Here is a 21576-nt window from a genome sequence, read left to right as displayed (position 1 = left end):
TTTGTCTAGCACTCTTTCATACCTCTGGGAAGTCCCCCAGCAGCCTGAGCCTGTCCCAGCATAACTAAAGGATGGTTTAGGGTCACCTGATCCAGCCCTAACTGTAAGCTTAGTCAAATACGTTTTATGCTTAATCTTCAAAGCAGAGAGGGTGTCTATGTCTCAAATCCAAACAGGGAGCTGGTTTAATGATGTGATGTGAATACTTCTCCACCTTTACTGCAATGAACTGACTCTTTAATTTAAGTTGTGGCATTCTTACTGTTACTTAAGTTTGCTCCATTGTTGGTCTGTATGGAACATATAGATGTGGACAAAATCACACCAGCTAAAACAGTCTGTCACACACTGGGCATGTTGTGTTGTGGAAATGCAAACCTGTGAAACTCACAACGAAGTAAATAATGAGGTTATTTCTGCTACATTGTCCCAGATTTTGTCGCAATTTCATGACTTTTAGAGGGAAAATATTGCACATTTCACTCAAATATAGTTCTTTTTCATATGTTTTGTAATTATTAGCAATAACTGAAATTTATTTGTGATCAGTCGTAACAGCACATATAAGACAACATTAGAATATAAGCCTTTAAAATGAGAAAACAAACCTGTGTTTTGACATTTGACTCTTTCATAACATTAGTTTTGTTTACTTGCTTTAATTTTGACAAAATATTGTCACCATTTTTTGTAAGACCTTGAGTATTTTTTTTAATCTCTCACACTCATAAACTCAAGTACAAAACTTAACACGTTAATAACCGTTCTAAGAGGCAAGTATACCGACAGTGAGTCAGGGGTTTGAAAAGCAAAGTGAATATGTGATTATGAATAGATTCCCACAGCTGGTACTCGATGACTCAGAGTCAATTTGTTCTGTTAATTTGTATGTGACGTGCAAGTTGCTGAACTTGGCCTTGTACATGTGTCACTTTCTTAAGTATATGTGAAACTTTGTTTTATAATTCCTGTATGACTTGTTTGTTTCCTTTGTTTGTTGGCATGATAGTACATGCAGCTGATTTTGCAAACAGGATGGAAATGACTGGTAAACATGCGCTTTAAGAAGGGGGAGGAGCATAGGGTAATCTATGAGAGGGGAAGGAGGTACAGTCTGACAGAGCAAGGAGACTGAAAGGGGGTGGCAGGAGAGAATGTAGCTCAGCAGCTTTAGATGGTAATCTGCAGGATGACTCTGGATGTCAAGAAGAGGAAGCGTGTGCAGAGAGAGGGGAGGATTAAATGGTGGAAGTTGAACAATTAAGAATATTCAGAGTTCAGTGAAGAGTTGAGACAAGCTGTGAGTGGGATGGAAGAGTCACTAGATGTTTGGGAAAGTACAGCTGTGGTGCTGCAGGAAAGTGCCAATAAGGGGTTTGCTGTATCCTCTGGACAGAGGAAAGGGGACAGGGAGACTTGGTGGTAGAATGAGGAAGTACAGGAAGGCATTCAAAGCAAGTTTAGTCCAGATACCTGTGCAGGCGTGGAGATGTTTTATTTAACTTGGATTTCATTTACAGGTAGTCCCACTGAGTCCCATTGTCTCCTTTACAACAGAGACCTGTTTCGTATAAGTGTAATAAAATCAGAACGATAAAATAGTGAATAAATTTCCAAGTCATTAAAAACAAGAAAAAGTTTCAAATGACGATTTCACAAAATCGTTTATATGTCCTTTTGAAGCCTATGAGCGAAATGAGTCACGTCAGAAGGAGCTGCACTGTGTCTTGTTTGCAATGTGATGGACAGGTTGAAAGATGGAGTCAGGCAGGAGTTTTTGTGGACTATGATGTTTGCAAATGGAATAATGATCTGTAATGACAGTAGGCAGAAGGTGGAAGAGACACTGGAAAGGTGGAGATATGCTCTGGAGAAAAGACAAATGAAAGTCAGGATAAGCAAGACAGAATACATGGGCGCGAATGAGAGGGAGTCAGGTGGAAAGGTGAGCGTGCAGAGAAGGTAAATGGAGAGAAAGTGGAGATGAGTGTCAGGGGTGATTTGTGACAGAGGGATGGCAGGATGGCTGAAAGGGAAGACAAAGTTAGAGAGAAATGTGCAGAGGAAAGATGGTGGATATACTGGATAATAATACTGAGTATGGAGCTGTAATGCAGGAGGAAAAGATGAAGACCACAGTGAAGATTCATGGATCTAATGAAGTAGGGCATGCAGAGGGTTGGTGTGACAGCGGAGGATGCCAGGGATAGGCTGGAGGAAGTGGCAAGTCTTGCATTCAATATCACACAAATGTTAAACTTCAAATATCAGATAAATGAGATATTATAAAGTTTCAAGCTGGGAAAGGGGGTTGTTATACAGAATGTGAGCGGCATATATTACATCTTATTGGGAAGGTAGTAGTACTAATGAAAAGTGCTTTAGAACGAAAGTGCAAGGAGAAGTAGCTCATCTCAAAACTGCACAGCACTCAGTTACTGCACTTAAATAGAAGGCCGCTTAGTTTATTTCCACTGCCTGCAGCTCGTTGTTTGAGTAGTCTCGGAAATGACCTGGTGAAACTCTTGTAGTGGACTGCACAACACAGACAGGCTGTATGTGAGTGCGCTGCTCTTTGACAGGAGATGGGCGTTGCCCATCCAGTCAAATGTCAGTCGCTTCCTCCGACACGCCTCCAAAGAGGATGACTTTTTCCTCTCAAGCAAACTTGGGAAGTTAACCGTGCTGGAAAGACCCGCCTGAAACACCCACACGCCTCGTGTTGATTCGCTCTTCCTCTTATCAATCACTTATATCCCAAGTGACGAAATCGACAGCGCCACACCGGAGCTGAGGAGTGGGTGATGAGGAGCGATCAGCACCACCAGGAAAAGGAAAAAAAAAAAAATACCAGGAGCGATAAAATGCACGGAGGACAAGGGTCAATTTGACTGCCAGTAAGACGTTTTGGCACTTTGGGGAGGGGGGTTTGGTGTTTGCGAGTTTATTTTGGGGAACGCTAGTTTAATGCAGTCAGGATTCTCTGTCAGTAGGAGTTGGCTGTTTTTTGGGCTGCAATTCCAGGGAAGGCTCTCTGAGCTAACCTAGCTAGCTAACAATTAGCCTTCCCATTTAGCCCCCTATCCTGGTTACTTGGTGCCTCCGCCTGCGAGACATACCTGCTCTGAGCGCGCACTTTCTCTGATCGGCACAGGTGCATGCGGTTCGTGGAGGACTCGAGGCAGTAAACCAACCTTTCTGGATGGACAGACTGGGGCTCGTTGTCACTGCGCGGGCGTAACTTGGAGCGCTGATTTCGGGGCGGCTAGGCTTGCACTCGGCCGGGCAGCCAGCAGAGGGGATTGGACAAATGTGGTGGCCGCGCCAGGCAGTTGTGTCCCGCTGTGTGTGGGACCGAAGTTAGTAGTTTAGTATAAGAAAAATATATATGTCTATATATTTTTAAATTGACTGGGCTAAGCAAGAAAACAAAGTGCGCTGAAGATAAAATTCAACCTGTTAGCTTGGTTATAACGTTAGCAGCGTTTAGCTTTCAGGCTAGTTAACAAACTAATACCGGTCCATGAAATCAAAATGGTTATTCGCACCCTCGGTAGTTCCTCGGGATATTTGCAGACATGTTTAGTTTCTTTTTTTCTGATGAGCTCACAGTCACTGTAGCCTGAGGTTTTACTGGAGACTTTGACTAACGTTAAGCTGTCAAATATTTAACACTTGACAGCAGCTTTGCCATCAACAAGGGAGGCCAGAGTCTGCACCAAGCAACGAGACTATCGAGCTCCATTATCAGTGTCTGGATATAACCTGTTGGGATCGGACTGTTGTGCACACAGGAGGCCTTCTTCTTCTTTCTTTTTTTTTTTTATCTGGTACTTTGTGTGAGGTGTAAGCCCGACACCTCTCCTCAAACGGGCTTTCTTCCCCCCCGCTCATGCGGTGATGACTTTAGACTCCATGATGGCTTGTTGCCTGAGTGAGGAGGCGAAGGAGTCCAAACGAATCAACGCTGAGATCGAGAAGCAGCTCCGACGAGACAAGAGAGATGCGAGAAGGGAGCTGAAGCTGCTCCTGCTGGGTAAGTCTGCAGGTTCCTGTCTCACACTGCTTTGCTTCGGGATGCACCCACACTACACACAAACCATCTGGCTCGAAAAACCACTGGTGTGATTGTGTTGTTTTACAGCTTTCGCATGCAAAACTACACCCACGATTGCTCGAGCTAAATTGCTCCGATCACCACAGGATTTGCGTGTGATGTGATATGCAAAGCAAAATGCACTCGTGTGGTTCAGGTTGTGTTTTTAGTCTAACGGTGGAATAGCTGGAAGCAGCCACTCACCCAGGAATTTAAACCAGCGACTGAATTAAAATCCGCAGTCTGTAATCTTTACTGTGTTTCTTCAAAGCTTCCGTAGTCTTGCATCTTTGGCCACAAGGATTCATGAGAAACGTCTCCCCTGCTGATTTTCTTTTTGTTAGAAGACCACCCATAAGACAGCAGAGGGAGGAGACTGGCCAAGGTCGGTGGATGTAAGCAGTTCTGGGTTGTAAATGATGGAGGAGGTTATTTGAGAATTAAATCTTGCCAGCGAGCTTCTCTCTTGCCCTTCACACAGACTCTTGAAAGTGAATGGCCAGTATTACTTGAACTACAGTCAGAAACTGGAACGCTTCCACTACTAAATATTTTGTCCCTGAGTAGATTCTGCCTGTTCCTGTGCACACACACCTCGGAGTGAAGTGTGGCTTCAGTGATGAGCAAGGGCTGCATTTTAATTAAGTCTAGAAAAGGCCTGCACTGAGGTGGCTTGCTGTGGGAAATGAGTCCTCTCCAGAGAGCTGGAAATGCTATTCAGGTGTGTGTCTGTGTGCGTTAAAGGTAGATTAGCAGAGCCATTATGCCTTTGAATGCCATTTGGTGTTTGTGTCTTGCGTTGTAACCTGAAATAGAGTTTAAGTAAACTTCACAGTAAGTCGCACAAATTCATTGACATGCCAGAGGATATTTGAGAGACTGTGTAGTTTGTCACAGGTGACTGAATCCTGACTTCCTGATGCTAAAGGTGTTCTCACAAACCGCCGCATCAGCATCTAACACTAAAAATAAGCGGATTAAAAAGTAACTGTTTTCTTGTGGTATCAAAAATGACTAGATTGTAAGAAAGATCGTGTGTAATTTATACAGTTTAAAATAATTTTTTTGTTAATCAAATGTTCTTGTAGAGAACTATTCTGAGTGCCTTTTTTCTTTTTAATGCTCCCAAAAATGTCAAGTTCCTAACCTTGGATGAGATTTCCAAGTTCTAAAAAGGACATGGCAAAATGCCTTTCTATAATAATCAAATACTGAGATGCAGCCCTACTAGAACCAACAATTGTTTTTTCTTTTCTCCTCCTCTCTTTATATTCGGATGCTAAAACTGATACCTGTGTCACTCTGATCTACTGGAGTCGATGCTTCATGGTAACCAGAAGTAAATGGGGGTTGGGAGGAAGGAAAACAGAAAATGGTGAAAAAGAGCTAATTAAAGGATTATTATTGTGTATTGCACAGACATCATGAAATTTCATAGATGCTTGTCTTCCAGTATAAAGACTGCATAAATCCCTCACCTCCCAGTGTAATAAGCTCAACTGAAACAAAATGGCAATGGTGTAATTGGGTATCTACTCAAAAATATATATATTTTTTTGTACAAGATGGTCAGAAATAATTGTATGAAATAAGTGTGGTGATTTCTGTTAATTAGGGTAACACGGACTCATTGCCTTCTACTGTATGCAGCCTGATCGTGCTCGCTGTTATAAAGGCCCTCTCAGAACAAGAAATGGCCTGTTTACTTAAGCCTATGTGAAAAAGACCCAAGCGCTATCTAGCTACAGCGTCGGTTTTAGCTCCGTCTGGTTGTCTCTCTTCATGTGGAGCCTATTATGGACCTCTTTCATCCCTTTTATAGATTGTCATGCTTAGTGTAGCTTTTATTATGTTTTTGACTGCATGTATAATAGCCCTTAGATCTTTTATCTCCACTGGCTTGTAACCTCTTAGATTTGCTGTTAGATTTGGGATTTTTGTGACTTATAAGAAGGAAGAAAGTGACACTTGGAATTTGCTTGCTTTTGCTTGAACGTTTGTGCCAAATTGAATATGAAGCTCAAAAGTAGTTAATCGTACAGTATGCTTATAGTTCTCCTAAGTTGGGTTTGATATAGCGGTAAAATGGCTGTTGCCTTTTAGTGTTGCTGTTTTATTGAAAGGCAATTATTCCAGCTGTTTATCAGCAACAGGCCTGATTTCTTCTGTAAGTACACGGTGTAAAAGTCAGGGTCAGAGGAGTGCTCGCTGCCTGCTCTGTAGCTAATGAAAGTCACAAGTAATTAAATGTGTACAGTTTGTTTGCTCTCCTTACTGAATACAGAGTTTTAGTACAAATGCTTGTGATAATTATAAGTGATATACAGGCTGTGATTAATTGGCTTCCCGAACAATGACGAAGCTTTGACAGATATTGGTAATAGGGTGGATAATTTTCCTTTCATTTTAAATTTGAAAGTAAATGTGAAGTTGCGTTCAGAAATATAACAATAAATCATGAGCAGAGAGTTGCGTTGTGATGGGTTAAGTAACAGTGTCCTTTAGCAGTGAACATAAGAAAAGGCAGTTTAGGATATGCATCACTGCAGTGTGCAAACAATAACTGGAGACATTCAGGCATTTATGTTGATCGACTGTTGACTCAAGGTTAAATGAGTCATGTGACTGAAAAACTTGCCTATAAACCTACCTGTTTTCTCATGCAATACTGCTCATATTGTGCAAACGTCTTTAAAACGGTCAAAACTGCTTGCATCCGTTTTTGTTCGTGTTTAAGAAATAGAAAACCAAACGTTTTCATACTGCTGAAGTGTTTTTGTAATGGTCTTACACACTTGGTAGCCTGCTTAATATAAGCCCAGGGCTTTATTTAATTTTTTGTATGACAAAAGCAGCAACCATCAGTTTAGTTAATGTATGTCAGCAGCCGACTCTGCTGTCCTTGAAAGAGTTAGAACTATACGGAAGCCACAGAGATAAAATTCTGCATGTGGGAAATAAACGCATGTTTTTTGCTTGGCGCTCCCATAACTTCTCATTCATCTATGTAGAACTGCTGTTTTGTCTTACTGCACCGTTGTAATATATAAATAGTGCTACAGGAATAAAGTACAACAGTAAATTGTACTAAACTAAACTTCTTTTATTGCTCCTAATTATCCTTTAACACCACAGGAGTCAAAAGTTTGCTTATCTCTAAAATAAATCCTACGTGTTTAACTTTAAACACTCTTTGAAATATTTTGATAAGTTGGTTTCTGACTTCCTGGGGTTAAAATGTCTTTTACTGATGGACTTTGTGGTGATGGGTTTTTATAGTGACTGTTGGCTTAGGCAGCAATAATTATTACAATTGTTTTGATCGATATTGTGATCTTGAATATTAAACATTATGGGGCTGAGTATTCATACACCTATAGATGAGGCAGTTTTTGAAGTTTTCATAGGGTATTCTCTATTACTTTAAATCTAATTCAGAGGGAAGGCAAATTAATAAAGTGTTGGCCATTGTATGGGACACTGGGTCATCCTGTAGAGAGCGGATTCATAATTAGAACTTGCAAGTCCTGCAAAGAAATGCTGACCTGCTCTTAGCCTGCATCCTAAACTGTGGGAAGTCTGCACATGTGGATGTGGGCAAAAAGAAGCCCAGGCAGCACTGAACTTGCATGCCTTGGCCATACTTTCAGAGTAGCCACAGGGCAAGCAGCACCACCGTGATCCAACTGCTGCTCACTGCAGAAAGTGGACCGCGTGAGAAATCCCAAGCGATTGTCAGACCAAAGCGGCTGCAGACATATTAGTTAGTGGTCATGCTATCAGCTCACCTACTGAAAGCCTGTTTTCTTCCTTTAGATGGCTCGTGTTTACTAAGGGCTTCCTTTTAATCACGTTGGCTCAAGTTGCATAAACGGCAAGTGAGCTTGAACTTTTCGGGAAAGGTGAAAATGCGCTGCTGCAAAGAAAATGAATGTACTTCATTTAGAAAACAAGAAAACAGTGCTTATTAGCAGAAGTGCAAAAAAAGTATCCTTATTTTAATTTTCATTAGTATTAAAATGCGATCAATCAAGCCCTGCCGTCGGCTATGTAAAGTTCTTATGACTGCTTTGGCAACAATGGCAAACGTATTTTGAACCATTCCTCTTGTTTTGTCACTATCCCAGCTATGTTTGCTCTGCAACTCTCCTGCAAACACACAGTGCCCCACTGTAGCACATCAGCATAAATCATGGGAAACACAACTCTTATAAAAGCATTTTTTTTATAATAACCATAACATTCAGAGTAAGATGACAAGCTACCACATTTCTAGTATTGGTAGACCCTGCAGTAAAATGCTCAGCTCATCGGCTAGTCCTTAACGGCTTGTGGCTGTTGTTTGGTGTTGAGATCGTATTCAGTGAAACCTGGATAATAAAGCACATTTTGTACGCTCAAACGCTAAGGCCCCGATACTCACCTGAACACTTACCTGAAATGGGATTCAGGACACTTTATGTATGCATGTATGCACATACACTGAACACACACTTCATCTGTCAATGCACGCACTGCACAAACAGGTTGGTAGTATCTGGGTTAATGAGTATTTGTTTTTTGGCAACACCCAAGGATGTTTCATGTATACAGCCTACCTACGCCTATTATGGTTTCTCTTAGTAAGGCTTACAGTAAGCCAAGCAGATAAGCCCTTTGTTAGCCATATTTATTTGTATCCCTGTTAGCTGCTGCCAAGGTAACGGCTGGCATGGCTGGGTTTGGTAGAAATAACAAAACTGCAGACAGTACAGATGAACAACCCACACACAGGATAAAATGACCCAAAAGAGAGATCTGTGTGTTTATACAGTTGTGGACCATGGTAGGGGATGCCCTCTGGTTTATCAGCTATAGTCAAAGCCATAATAGCATTGCTGAAGGCAGTGTTTCCTTCCTGGATTCTCAAATACTGCAAATGTATGTCTAGCAGTACTGAATGGTGGTTAAGTCATCCGTATCAGCTTAATTTCTGGAAATGTGGCATAACAGTATCAACTACCAGTCATTCTTTTGTTTGTTTTTAACATTCACCCACCTAGAATTTGGATCTACTTACAGTTCACTTGCACTTGGCAGTCAGCTGTGATAAAACCAGCTTCCCTGACAGCATGTCACAGCTGTTAGCAGGATATAGACAGTTGTTACAGCGAGGACTTGTATGTGGAGCTGAGTATTCAGATACTCGTACTGGTTAATCAGTTTTGAGTTTGTCTTTGAATTGTGGAAATGTAAACAGCAGTGGTCACACTGCAGTAAACCTCATTTTTATCAACTTTGAATTAAGATGAAAGTAAATGATTTTGGTTGCAACTTACTCTTTTAATTTTTGATGAATTTGCAGTGCTTTTCTTAATTCACTGCTGAGACAATGAAATGTTAAGAAATGTACTTTTGGCCGACTATAAGGGCATTCATTTGTGTTTTGTTTTTTGGTTTTAATAAAAACCAAAAGTTCTAAACCCCAACTATGTTTTCCAAGTTTTACATTGCCATTTTTACTTGGTGCATGTGTGCATTAGCATTTTGATCAAAATGCTAAGCCAAGTGTCTCTTTGCTCATCTCATTATCACATTGTCAGATTATTATCTTCTCTGTTGTCATAAAGGGAGAACGTATTGGGAAAGCAAAGCTCCTGATACTGGTTGATCTACATTCCCACCCTCAACTATGGTGTTGAGTTGTAGGTAGCTCATTATGTGGGAGTAATTTGAAGTATAGCCTCTACTGATCTGCACTGAAGGGATGCAGTGAAATCTCATATCCCGATTTTAAACATTTATCGTTCCGACAGCGATATATATCACAAACATTTTACATTCTCAGTAAATTCTGTGAATCTCAGGCAACTTGACTTGCGTGAAGTGTTTTCAGCTGGTCGTCGTGTACCTGGAGTAACGTGTTTTGACCGTTGCGTGAAACTATACACTTTTAGACACAAGTTGTAATGGCTGCCATTTTCTTTATTTGTATTTATTACATGGCGTGCTGCGGGGAAAAGCCTAAGGTTTATTTGTTTCCAGCACCTGACGGCTCTCTTTTGCTTCTCATCCGTAAACTCTCCCCGTACTCTCACGTGATTCTTGCGTAGGTGGCAGAAGAGGTTTGTCGTGTTTGAGTCTGAGGTGGGGACCGGTTTCCTGCATAATTTGCATAGTACAGTTTTCTGGTCCGTGTCAGACTTTTCATAACCAACCATGTCCATGCTAGCCCCTCGTTTAGAAATAAGGTCCTCGATTTTCTTTGACTGGTCCTTCTGTTTGTCATAATTTCAGTTTATTTTGAAAAATCTCAACAGGATCTTCAGCTTTATTTTGAAAGGTTTATGTGGAAAATAAACAAGCGGACGGCAGAGCCACATGCTGGGTTTACCGTCGCTGTTTCTAACGACAGCACGTAAAAACAGTCGCTTGTCCATCTGATATCACTCCTTATTTGCTTGGACTAGTTCCTCACACTCTGGACTCTTGACTCAGTTCTGCCATGGTTCCCCCGCTGCTCTGTACAGCCAGCAACCCTCCCAGTTTTCCATTTGATCACAGTCTGAGCTGCCACAGTTTGATATTCCATCCATGACTATAGTCTGCCGACCGCTGCGTTAATGATAACTGGTGGCTAATGTAGCCAATGGGTCATTGGTAACTATTAGCAATTACCCTGCTAACTATGTGTGTTGGCCAGGTTAACATTTATAAACTGTTTATTACTTCAATGTTGTTGAAATAAGAACTTTACTGATCTCTTAAAATTTCTCTTAAAGTAGTGTTCATTGTGATGAACATTGAGTGTTTTGGTTGTTGGTGAGAGGAAGGTCTGCCATGGTACAGTGTAGTGGTGCAACGGATCACGGTTGATCCGTAATCCGAACCGATCCCACTCCACGGTTCGGCACGCACGTGATTCGAAGATTCAAAAAAGAAGGAAAAAAGTGTGTGTGTATGGTGCGCGTGGTAGGTCTGTCAAGCGATAGTTATGGTCAGCGCTAGCGATCCAAGTGGAGGAGCAGAGGAGTTTGCGGTATTTAAGCAGCCCTTTGCTGCCCAGTCCGACCGGGCTAAAGCTATTACAAAAGCTACTGGGGTGTTTAGCTGCAGACGGGAGGCCGTATTTCCTTGTGCAAAACAAGGGATTTAAACTGTGATGAACGTGCTTGAGCCACGCTATGGTATCCTGTTGCGCGTCCACTTCAGTGACAAGATCGTTCCAAGCATATATGAGCAGGAAAAGTTATGGCTGAACTGTCCCAGGCATCTTTTGTTGGCCAACTACAAACGGGTGGACCTCCAGGTCAGCGGAAAGCTGCGTGACCGCTCATTATATCACAGCGGAGTGGTAGATACAAAGCCCTGTACTGCCCTATATTGCACCTTAATTTGTTTTTATATAATTGGGTGGAATGAGTCTTGAGTTGAATGTTTTTAATAGGCAAAACATACTTAAGTTGTCTGTCTTTTTTTTTTTTTTTTTTTGCTGATCCGAAAATTGATCCGATCCATGACTTAAAACCGTGATCCGGTCCGAACCATTAGATTTTTGATTCGTTGCACCACTAGTACCGTGTAAAATTATGTGCCACCTGGCAAAGAGAGCACTGTTTGTATCACTATTGTTGAACATTTTAGTATTAATATCTTAGGGTTTTTCTTTCTGGCAACTCTACCCAGGACACACTGGAGAGATTGTGTCTTTGTGAAAACTGCAGTCCAGTAGATGAGGTTAAATCCATACTTGAAAGCTATTTAAACCATTGATCACATTCTTTAATCAAATTGTATTTCAAATTTTGCTTGAATCTGTCGTACTTTGCGTTAGGGCAGGGCCATATTATATAGTTCACGGTAATACCGGTATAATGTTAGGCAATGATAAGAAAATGAAATATCGCGATAGAATGTGGGTAAAACGCGCATGCGCAGTGCCTTATCGCAAATTTTCAAATGTATATCGTGATAAATATTTTTGGCCATATTGCGTTGCCCTACTTTGCATACATAATGTCCGATTTGTTTGCTGAGTGTTGTCAACATTATCAGTGCTTGTGCCAGCAGGTTAACGTCCACACACCTGTGCAGAAAGTGGTTGCACATTGCTCCGGTCAAATGGCTATGCTCCAGTTTACTTGGACACAACAAAATACAGGAGAGAACTGCAGATTTCCATCGCTGTCACTGGACGATCTTATTTAGATCTTGCCATCATAGAAGTAAGGAAGAGTGCTCCCATCTGCTGGGAGAACACTGCTAAGATTTGGCTGTGTAATATCATAGACCCAACAGTTACCTGGCCCTCTGCTTAGTAAAATTTGAATAATTACTTTAACAAGCATTTCTAGGCTGGACCTTTTGGTAAGCAGCGTCTGTAGTCCGTCACAGACGACCATAATAGACCCAATGATCCATGTGTTCTGTTGTAAAAGGATTTATTAGTCCACTTTATGTCATGAGTGCTGCTATGCCTGTACTTCATCAGCCATCCTGCTTAGCTTTTTCCCCCTAGATGTGTACATATGCAGTCCTAAGCTCTTGTACCTGGTAGAAGGAAGCTTGAGTTTCACAGTGTAGTTCAAAGACACAACAGGTAGGTGTTAGTAGTTCTGCACTGTTTGTCTGGCAGCTTTGTTAGTTTAGCAAACTGATGTTGGCACACCCAGAGTTTCGGCAGTTATGTGGCATTCAGGCCTGTGAAAGACCGCCCAGTCCTTCTGGCCCCGCCTACCTGCCTTATAGAACCATTAAATTATGTCAGACACATAGCAATCAAAATATTGATCATTTTCAATAGAGCACATCATTGTTGGGCACGGTTATGAATGGTTTGTATTTCATGAGCAGCTGTGGCACTTACACAAAGAACTAGTTTCAGTTTGCTGACGTTCTTGAGAAATCACTAGAATTAAGTAAATATCTGTAGGTAGCACTTTCTACATAACTACCTCCTTGTTCCTTTTGGTATTTATGCACACATGTAATGCTTGTGCAGCTACTTAAAAAGACAAGCTTTTTTTTGCATGTTTACACAGCAACAAATTTGCTGTAGACAAGTTCCTGACAAAGTCTTGGCCTAGGAAGAAGGAAGTGAAGTTGAAGACGAATCACAATTACTTGAGTGATTGTGAACTACGAAACCTCTGTCTAGTGAGAAATGCTGCTCTTCCAGTACAACAAGTGTTTTGATTAAATGGGAACCAAAATAGGCAGAATGATTAAATTGACATGCAAGTCCTTTAGAAGGAAAAGTATGCCAGGAATTTTCTCAAAACTGGAATAGAGATCCTGAGCTTGCTGCCCCTCTCCTTTTCTGTCTCTTTCTCATTCTTTCTCTCAGCGAAGATCTTGATGTGCTTTTACAGTCCACTTGTTTTATGCAGACACATTTCAACCCTACAAACGGAGGACGGGAGACTCGGGTTCCCTTTCCCCTTACCCATCCCTTCCAGTCAGCCTCTTATTTGGAAGGCATGTGAAAAATGACGGTCACTGGAACAGTCTTTGAAGTACACATGTAGCTGTAAATGTATTAGCAGTTGGTTAGAGGAATGGCCTGGCAGGTGTCTGGTATGTGGTGCCCACAAGTCTGTCTGCATTTTTAACTAGGGCATGGTGGGTTTATTTATTTTTCCTATTTTTTTTTTTATTTAAAGTGTAAGGAAAATTTAAGGTTGTTTCTTCTTCTTTCCTGTGGTTAATGAGATGTGACACACCAGAGGCAGAACATATGCATGCTTACATTGCTTTTTGTTTTTATTGTTAGTGGAAGCAAACAACTGGTTTCTGAGTTCTAGATGTGCAAAACTCCAGGTGCACTGCTGTCACTCACTGTGCAATGCTGCTATCTAAAACTACAGAGCCACAGTATCGGTTTGATTTGGACTGGCGCTAAAATCAGCTCTGGACTGGACACGAGCAGCATCATCATGAACTTCAGATAATTCCTTATTTATTTTGTACTCATCCTTGATGCAGCGCCTCAGTTTATCCATTGTTTGAAATGAACCATTTTAGCTATGGCAACTCGGATACTGTAGTGACACCTTAAGTCAGCCGGCTAAAGTTGGGTAAATGGTATTTTATTGTGTAAATTCTGAATCAGCTCGTGTTTCAGTTAAACTTATACTTGTAGCAATGCATTCTCAAGATGTAAAAATGATTTGGTACATTTTATTTATTGCTGTCACAACTCAAGAATCAAATCAAATCACTTTTATTGTCACATCACATGTGCAGGTACATTGGTACAGCACATGTGAGTGAAATTCTTGTGTGCGAGCTTCACAAGCAACAGAGTTGTGCAATCAAGTTAATTAAGAAAGGATTAGCAGCCTTGTCTTCTGAGTATTTTATGTGCACCTGCAAGAGCAATGCACCTGTTCACTTTAGGATCTACTGTACTCTCCCTTTAACGGTCTACCTAACTGCATTCAATCAGAACAAGTTATAGGGAAACATCTGGATATTTCAGTTGGGAAGTTATATTGGTCAATATTAGCCATTTGTCACTCTTTTAGTATTGACATTTATGACTGTAGGGCTGCAACTAAAGATTATTTCGATCGTTTCAGTAACATTTATCTGTTTCCTGTGGGCAAACCTCCTGTTTTAGGCCCAATTCTTCCCAACCTGTGAATATTTTGCCCTGTTTTCTCGTCCCACAGCAAATTACAGTAATTACCCAGGAAGTGTATGAATTTGAAAATATCAAATGTATTTTTAACATTGCTCAATAGGACCGTCAGAATAAAAAATGTAATGTATAAAAATATTAAGTAATATTGGGTAAGTGCTAGAATTGTTTTAAATGAGAAAATAATGTGCAAATAGGAAACTAAAAATGGCTTCTGTCCATAAGTTCAACTAAAGCTGAATTTTTATTTATTTATTTATTTTTTATTCCCCCCCCCCAGTCCAAAATAAGAAGTTTATAGATGATTCAGTTCATGAATTCACGATTACAGTGAACATCCTCTGAAGTGAGGCTCGCTCTCATCTTTGAGATGATGCTCCTAGCTTCTGATAACCATGCTAAAGATGCTCACTGTCATGACTTTATCCATTTGAGAGGTGCAAGAGTCTCTTTTCAGGACAAACTCACTGATATGCCTACTAGTTAAACAGAACAAAACAGAATTGGAAACGATGTAGCATTCACTATATATTAGTCCCACCCAGATTAACTACCTAATATTAACTATTAGTTATTAATTAGCTACTTCTGTTTAATGTTTTACTGTCACATTTCAGCTAATGAAACTGAAATGGTGTTAGCTTAGCAAGCATCACCCTGAGACGTTTGACAGGTAAGCTAACATAAACATTACTGTACAAATGCAAACATTAACATTGTTGTTCAAACATTACCGTAGAAACACAAACATTACTATACTAACATAAACAAGATATCAATGCGACGCACAAACTCCCTAAAAGTGACCCATTGAGAATTGATGTCACAACAATAAAATTCTGCGTAATCATAGTCAACGTCATCGACTGTGTCGAAGAATCGTTGCAGCCCTAAATGACTCATACATGGAGTTTTTTTTTTCTTTAATTATTATTATTTATTTATTTATTTTTTAGAGTAAAGATGGGATAAATGTCCCTCAGTATATGAGGGATGTTGAATAGTTTGTTCACCAGTGAGTGCTCTGTGCAGCCATGATGTAAGAAACTCTCCTAGTTTGTCCAGATTAAAGCTTGGTGTATGGTTGAAATGTTGTGGGTGTTTCAGTCTTCAGTCACGTTAAATGAAGTGTGTCATGTGCTGCCCAACTGAATTGTGTATCTGTTGCTCTGCTTTGCGCTGCCAAGTTCAACTTTGCAAGCACCGATGCACGAGTCAGCCAGTCGAATTTTGTTTTATTCATATTGCTCCAGCATGGCTGCTACCACATTATAAAAAATATCCTGGGAACAGTGTTGGTGTCTGTGCAGTTTAATCTCAAACTGAAGATGATCACTGAGTAATCTGTTTACAGTGTACAGGCATTAAGCTGGCTAATGCTAACTGTTAGTTGTGTTAAATGTAATGAATGAATGTTGTCAGTGTGATGATCGCACCAACAGTGATCCCCGACCACTGTCTAGCATTGAAGCAATATCTGTGTGAATCTTGCCTAAGAGGTATGGGGTAACAAAATATAAATTCTCAAGTAAATATGAGTACTTTTTGCTCTTGTATTTTAATGAATGGTGACCTTAACTAGACTGCCTTTTGACTCTACAGGAGGAAAAAGCCAAAACATGGCTGCACTGGTCATCAGGTTAGGTTCTTAAATTCCTTCAAGGTGAATACGGCCACTTGACAGTTACTCATTCAGTTCCTGTACAGTAACTACAGCCTCCAGCGTTTTAGTCTTTCCCAGCACTGAGCTTAAGTGGATATAGCTTCCTTTTTGATGTGCTCGGAGAAATTTTATGGAATCATTTACTCTGCATGCACTTGGCACATCTTGTCTTTTTGACTAAATGCAAAGCTGTTAGTTAATGCAAGGTAAAGCCTTGCATTCAACTAAATAAGATGGATCAGTAGCTACTCCACCCCCCACCTCTCTCATGTTCCTTGTGAGTTAATGGTTATTTGGCTAAATGACTAATACCTTGGTTAGAGCATGTTGTTGGCAGAGTGAGATGGTTCTGCTTCAGTTAACGATCAAAAGTGAGTTACTGGGCTTTTCCACTCTGGTTTTGCTGTGTTGGGGGTTTCAAAATTGTTAAAGGTCACCAGTGCATTCATTTTTGCATACAAAACCTTTACTTTTGGACCTTATTAGAATATAGCAAGTCAAATTTTGCAGAAAGCAACAAAGGGCAACTTGCAAATACACAATCTTATAGTCTCTACACAGTTTTCCTGCTGAAGTCTAATTATCTGTTTAATAACTCAAATTCTAAGGATGCACTGCCTGTAAAAGGACAGATGTGGATCAAGTGTTTTTGTATTTTGTTTCACATTTTGTCATTTAAAAAAAAACAACAACGAAGTCTTCATGAAAAAGTGGATGGGTAGGTCTTTCATAGGGCTGGGCCATATTATACCGTTCGCGGTAATACCGGTATAATGTTGGGCAACGATAAGAAAATGAAATATAGCGATAGAATATGGGTAAAACGCGCATGCGCAGTGCCTTTGTTTTCATACGCACATGGCAGAAAAAGCATGGCAGAGAATGTCAGCAAGGAATTTTCATTGTTACATTTTTATATAACTTTAATACACATAAAAAAACAGCTGCTTGTTTAAGTGAAAATACATTGATTTTTTGTTTTTTTGCACTAATAAAGTTGTGGAATTATATCGTTATCGCAAATTTTCAAATGTATATCGTGATAAATATTTTTGGTCATCGCCCTGCTTTAGTCTTTCATGTCTTTATCACGTTATCTTTGGGCATTTGGCCAGTGTTAAATTGACAGATCGGTCACAGCCTTCAGTGAAATGGGTACAACCAAATTCTTTGGCCAGTTCAGTGTAATTATAATACAAAATTAAAATATTACAGCTCTACTCTGCCATTTCTATAGTATAGACTTTCAATAATTTGAACCCCACAAATTTAAAAAAAGAAAAAAAAAAGAGAGAGATAGAAACAAACAAACTTGACATTCAGCAAGCTGTGGGCTGCTTATGGTGAAATGGGGGGAAATGGATGAAGAAAAAATAAGTTAAAAACACTAGAAGTGAAGTAGTGTCTCAATGAAGTGAGGCTTGTCTGAATCCAATGTGACTTGACCTCAAATCGATGCGGTAGTTAAGTGTTACACTGTCTCTATACACTCTGTGTAGATGGGAAAGTGCCGTCTGAGAGAAATGTATATGGACAGAATTGGTAACGAGGGTGAGCTACGTTAATCCGCTACTTAAGTCTGACATTTTGACTGTGCTTGCTGGCAGAATTCCTTTTCTTTTCTACACTGTCCTCGTGTTTTGAGCCTTGGGCTGTGTGCATTGGTGTGTTATGTTCAGTAAGGCTACTCAACATTTTGGTCATTTTGTCACTGATCTCAGTCGCGCCCGTAACGTGCTGGTGCGTATGGTGCAGTAGCCCAGACATTAGCACGTGCCCTGCTAGCTCTCCCTCATATACTCTGTGCGAGAACCTAACCCAACGTGGCTCCAGCTATAATCCAATCGCACGATTGGTTTGGCACAACGCTACTATTGTCTTTTGGTTTTTATGGTGTCTGTTAAAATATGGATGGTGTGAGTTCTATTGACTCACACCGCCTCATTTCTAATGAAGTTATTTTGCACCAATTATCTTTTTCATTTCGTTGCCAAGCCCTAGCTGTAAGATTAGAAAAAATGTTTTAAAGTTGCATGTTTGACTGGGCTCTCTGAATACACACTGAAGCCTATCAGCTGCTGTTTTCAGCCGTGTATTTAGAGGTCCAGTGTAGGAGTTGCCATGGGAACTAGCATTACCCCTCAGGAGTAGCTCCAGTGAGTGTACAGTTGCTTGTCCGTGAGAAACGCTTCGGCTGGGTTTTCCAGTTAAGCGGGAGAACAGTAGGAACTGTTGAATTAAGCTGATCATGCCTGCAAGACATGCTTTTCTCCTCTGGCTGTTTGGGAAAGGCAAATACGCTGGAACACACACACACACCAAATTCATAGGATAGCTGCACCTTTTCTCAGCTGTTGCTTTTAAACTTACCGTATTGCTGGTTAGAAGGAGGTAAGAAAGAAAATGTGTACAGTACTGTCCCTCACAACCCACCAACACACTTCCCTTCTGTTCAACTCTTCAGTCAATAGGAGAGTGAACTCTCCAGGGCTGTCTTAACAATTGCTATTTATGTCCCTCTCTCAAAGACTTACTCTGTCTGAAGGGGAAACTCCAATGTTGCCTGACCTGTTTTCTGCAGTGAAAGATCCTCTCTGGTTAGAAGGCAGGCAGTGCTCAGGGCACTCCTTCGCTGTACGCGCGACTGTGCTCTTCATTCAGCGAGAGCAAAACTTGTCTCTCGGCATCCTTGGAAGGCATTTCAGCTACTATGTCTTGGGAATACGAGCTGTGCTTCAAAACGCAAAGTGCTTTCCATTATCTAATCAGCAACTACAGTTATGATTCAACATTGTAGCTGTAAATATCAATGTAGGCCTTTACACATAGCCTGCCTTCAGCCACTTGTGCTGAATGGTAGTGTAATTGTTAAGTTCTACTTTGACCCCATATTGAAATATTTTAACAGCTATCAAACTTTCTATTTGATCTTGTCATTTATGGCTTTAAGTTGAATGTTTTATTAAACTAACAATATTCCGGTACCGTGAAAATAAAGGTCACCTTACAGCCTGCTCTCTTGAGTTGTAGCTTTCCTTTACAGAAATCTGTAAATTAACTATAATGACGTAAGCTCAGAAATGTACAATTTATCTTATAGCTGAAGCCCTTTGGAATAGGAGGATAAAGACGGACCATGCAGTGTCGCGATTTGTGCACATCGTAACTGTAACATCTGGTTAAGCAGACTTGTGGACAAACCTGTAATATTAAAATTCTATAAGCTAAAGACTTGGTTAACACATGCTATCAGTTGCAGCTTTAGTTGAGATAAAGCAAAAATGAGACTGAAAGGTAGAGACCTGATAGAGCGTGTGCAGCTAAAACTGCAGTGACTCAGACTTGAGTGCTGGGAGAAGTGAGATGGAGAGATGAGCGGTGGAGATCTCCATCAGGGTTGTAGAGGAAGAAAATAGATGGTGGAATGGGGGTGGAAGAGACGATTGCGCTGGAGAAAGCGCTGCATGGTAATACTGGAGGGTTAGTTTCGGTTAGGCTGCTAACTGCCTTGTCTTTTTAAATCGTACTCTTTGGGTTATGTCCGCAGCATACAAACCCTGATGTTTTCAGTCTGACTCCAAGCCCAGAGTGGTAGTTTGCTCACAGAATATGTCCATATAAAGATACAGAACCTGCTGTGGACGGTCTTGTGGGGAAGTTAAAGTGTGTGTGTGAGTGAGTGAGAGAGGGGGATCTGTGGGGTTATGTGTAGTTCCTTCTCTGCATGTGCAAGCAGGTTTTCTTGTCTGTGACTTGGTCTTTTTGTGTGTTTATGCACATGTGCATATGCATGATGAGTGATACAAAATTGGAGAAGTGAACTCGCTGTACCCAGCTCTTTGTTGAGCTGAGGTGAGCCATGCAGTCCTCGTGTGGTCAGTCGGGCCTTTTTGGGAACCACTGCCAAAACAACCATTGCACAGCATTGTTACATTGCACATTTCTGGACTGGAGGGAAGAAGACAATAGCTTGACCATAATTAACCCCAGAAACTTCTATGTAGTTTAAGCTTTGTTTTTTTAGAGCTGGAGAGTTATTTACAGTGAGTTATATAATGCTCAAATATCTCACCAGAAATGCATACACCCTGAACTGGTGAAGCAGAGAAGGGCTTGACATTGAGGTCTGGATTATTGCCTGTGGACACGATGGTGCACATTTCTTCTTGACCTCATGCATCAATGCTAAGATGTAGGTGGACAGACGAGGCCAGCCTGTTGCAGAGACAGACCAATTTATTGCCACAGAAACGAGTTATATTAAAAAAGGCTACTTTTAAACTAGTTTCTGGAATGCTTGGTTGACCTGTTGAAAACTGATTTGTACCCACAAGTCTTTTATTTTACTTCTTGCTTAGTTTGCTCTCGGCAAAAATACATTTTCAGGCTACATTACTATAAAATGGCAAGTGCAGAAGTGTTACATGGATGGGTTACAAATCATGTGTTATGGTTGATATTTGTATTTATTTGAATGGTTGCTTCCTCTAGATTTCAATTTGTGTAAATTAACGACTATCTCATTTGAATCTGTCTTTTCTTTTTTTTTTCTTCTTCTTTTGTTAAATGTTTGCAAAAAAATAATAATGCTGCTGTAACTTTTGTTCCTAGAGCACACACGGCACACTGAAAGATACCTTTTACACCAGTTTGTCCATTCATAACAGTTGCTTTCAGCAGTTTGCTTACTGCTCCCATCTATTTTCCAGGTACTGGAGAAAGTGGAAAGAGCACTTTCATCAAGCAGATGAGAATAATCCATGGCTCAGGCTATACAGATGAAGACAAGAAGGGCTTCACCAAACTGGTCTACCAGAACATCTTCACCTCGATGCAGGCCATGATCCGTGCAACTGAGAACCTTAAGATCCCCTTCAAGTATGAACAGAACAAGGTGTGTATTATTAGGAGGCAGAAATGTATTGTTATAGCATTTGGATGGCATCGGTGCATCAAGTACTTGTACTGGCTAATTTGCTGGGAACATGTGTGGGAAGATCTTAGTGTACATCAAATATTGTGTATAACAGTTAATGTACCCATTAGTTTGTGAACACCTTTTGACGTTAAAGCCTCTGTTAGCTTTATTCTTTATTTATATATATTTTTTGAAATGGCATTTTATAGTATGTCATACCATGTCATCAATAATGTTAGCTAGCTTCATTAGCAAGCTGCATCCATAAACTGTGTGGC

General features: G+C 40.6%; 1 protein-coding gene across 5 annotated transcripts in view; it reads left to right on the top strand.

The window, feature by feature from the left end:
* The first annotated feature begins 2678 nt into the window (after window positions 1-2678).
* LOC309700107 (guanine nucleotide-binding protein G(q) subunit alpha-like) overlaps window positions 2679-21576 on the top strand; it is a 33776-nt gene continuing 14878 nt past the window's right edge. Inside the window, exons 1-3 of one of the 5 annotated variants that reach the window (XM_082523516.1) lie at window positions 2681-2897; window positions 3911-4036; window positions 21090-21274. In XM_082523516.1, coding sequence (XP_082379642.1) covers window positions 3916-4036; window positions 21090-21274 — 306 coding nt within the window. In that variant the 5' untranslated portion in view covers window positions 2681-2897; window positions 3911-3915. Of the gene's footprint in view, window positions 4037-21089; window positions 21275-21576 lie in introns of all 5 variants that reach the window. The other 4 variants (XM_082523515.1, XM_082523513.1, XM_082523514.1 and 1 more) reach the window with 4 other exon arrangements.

Source organism: Aulonocara stuartgranti, assembly GCF_965226115.1.
Source record: "Aulonocara stuartgranti genome assembly, chromosome: 23".
In the NCBI taxonomy this organism is placed as follows: domain Eukaryota; kingdom Metazoa; phylum Chordata; class Actinopteri; order Cichliformes; family Cichlidae; genus Aulonocara; species Aulonocara stuartgranti.
The sequence above is the reverse complement of the archived record's forward strand: the minus strand, read 5'-3'. Positions and strand labels throughout refer to the sequence as shown.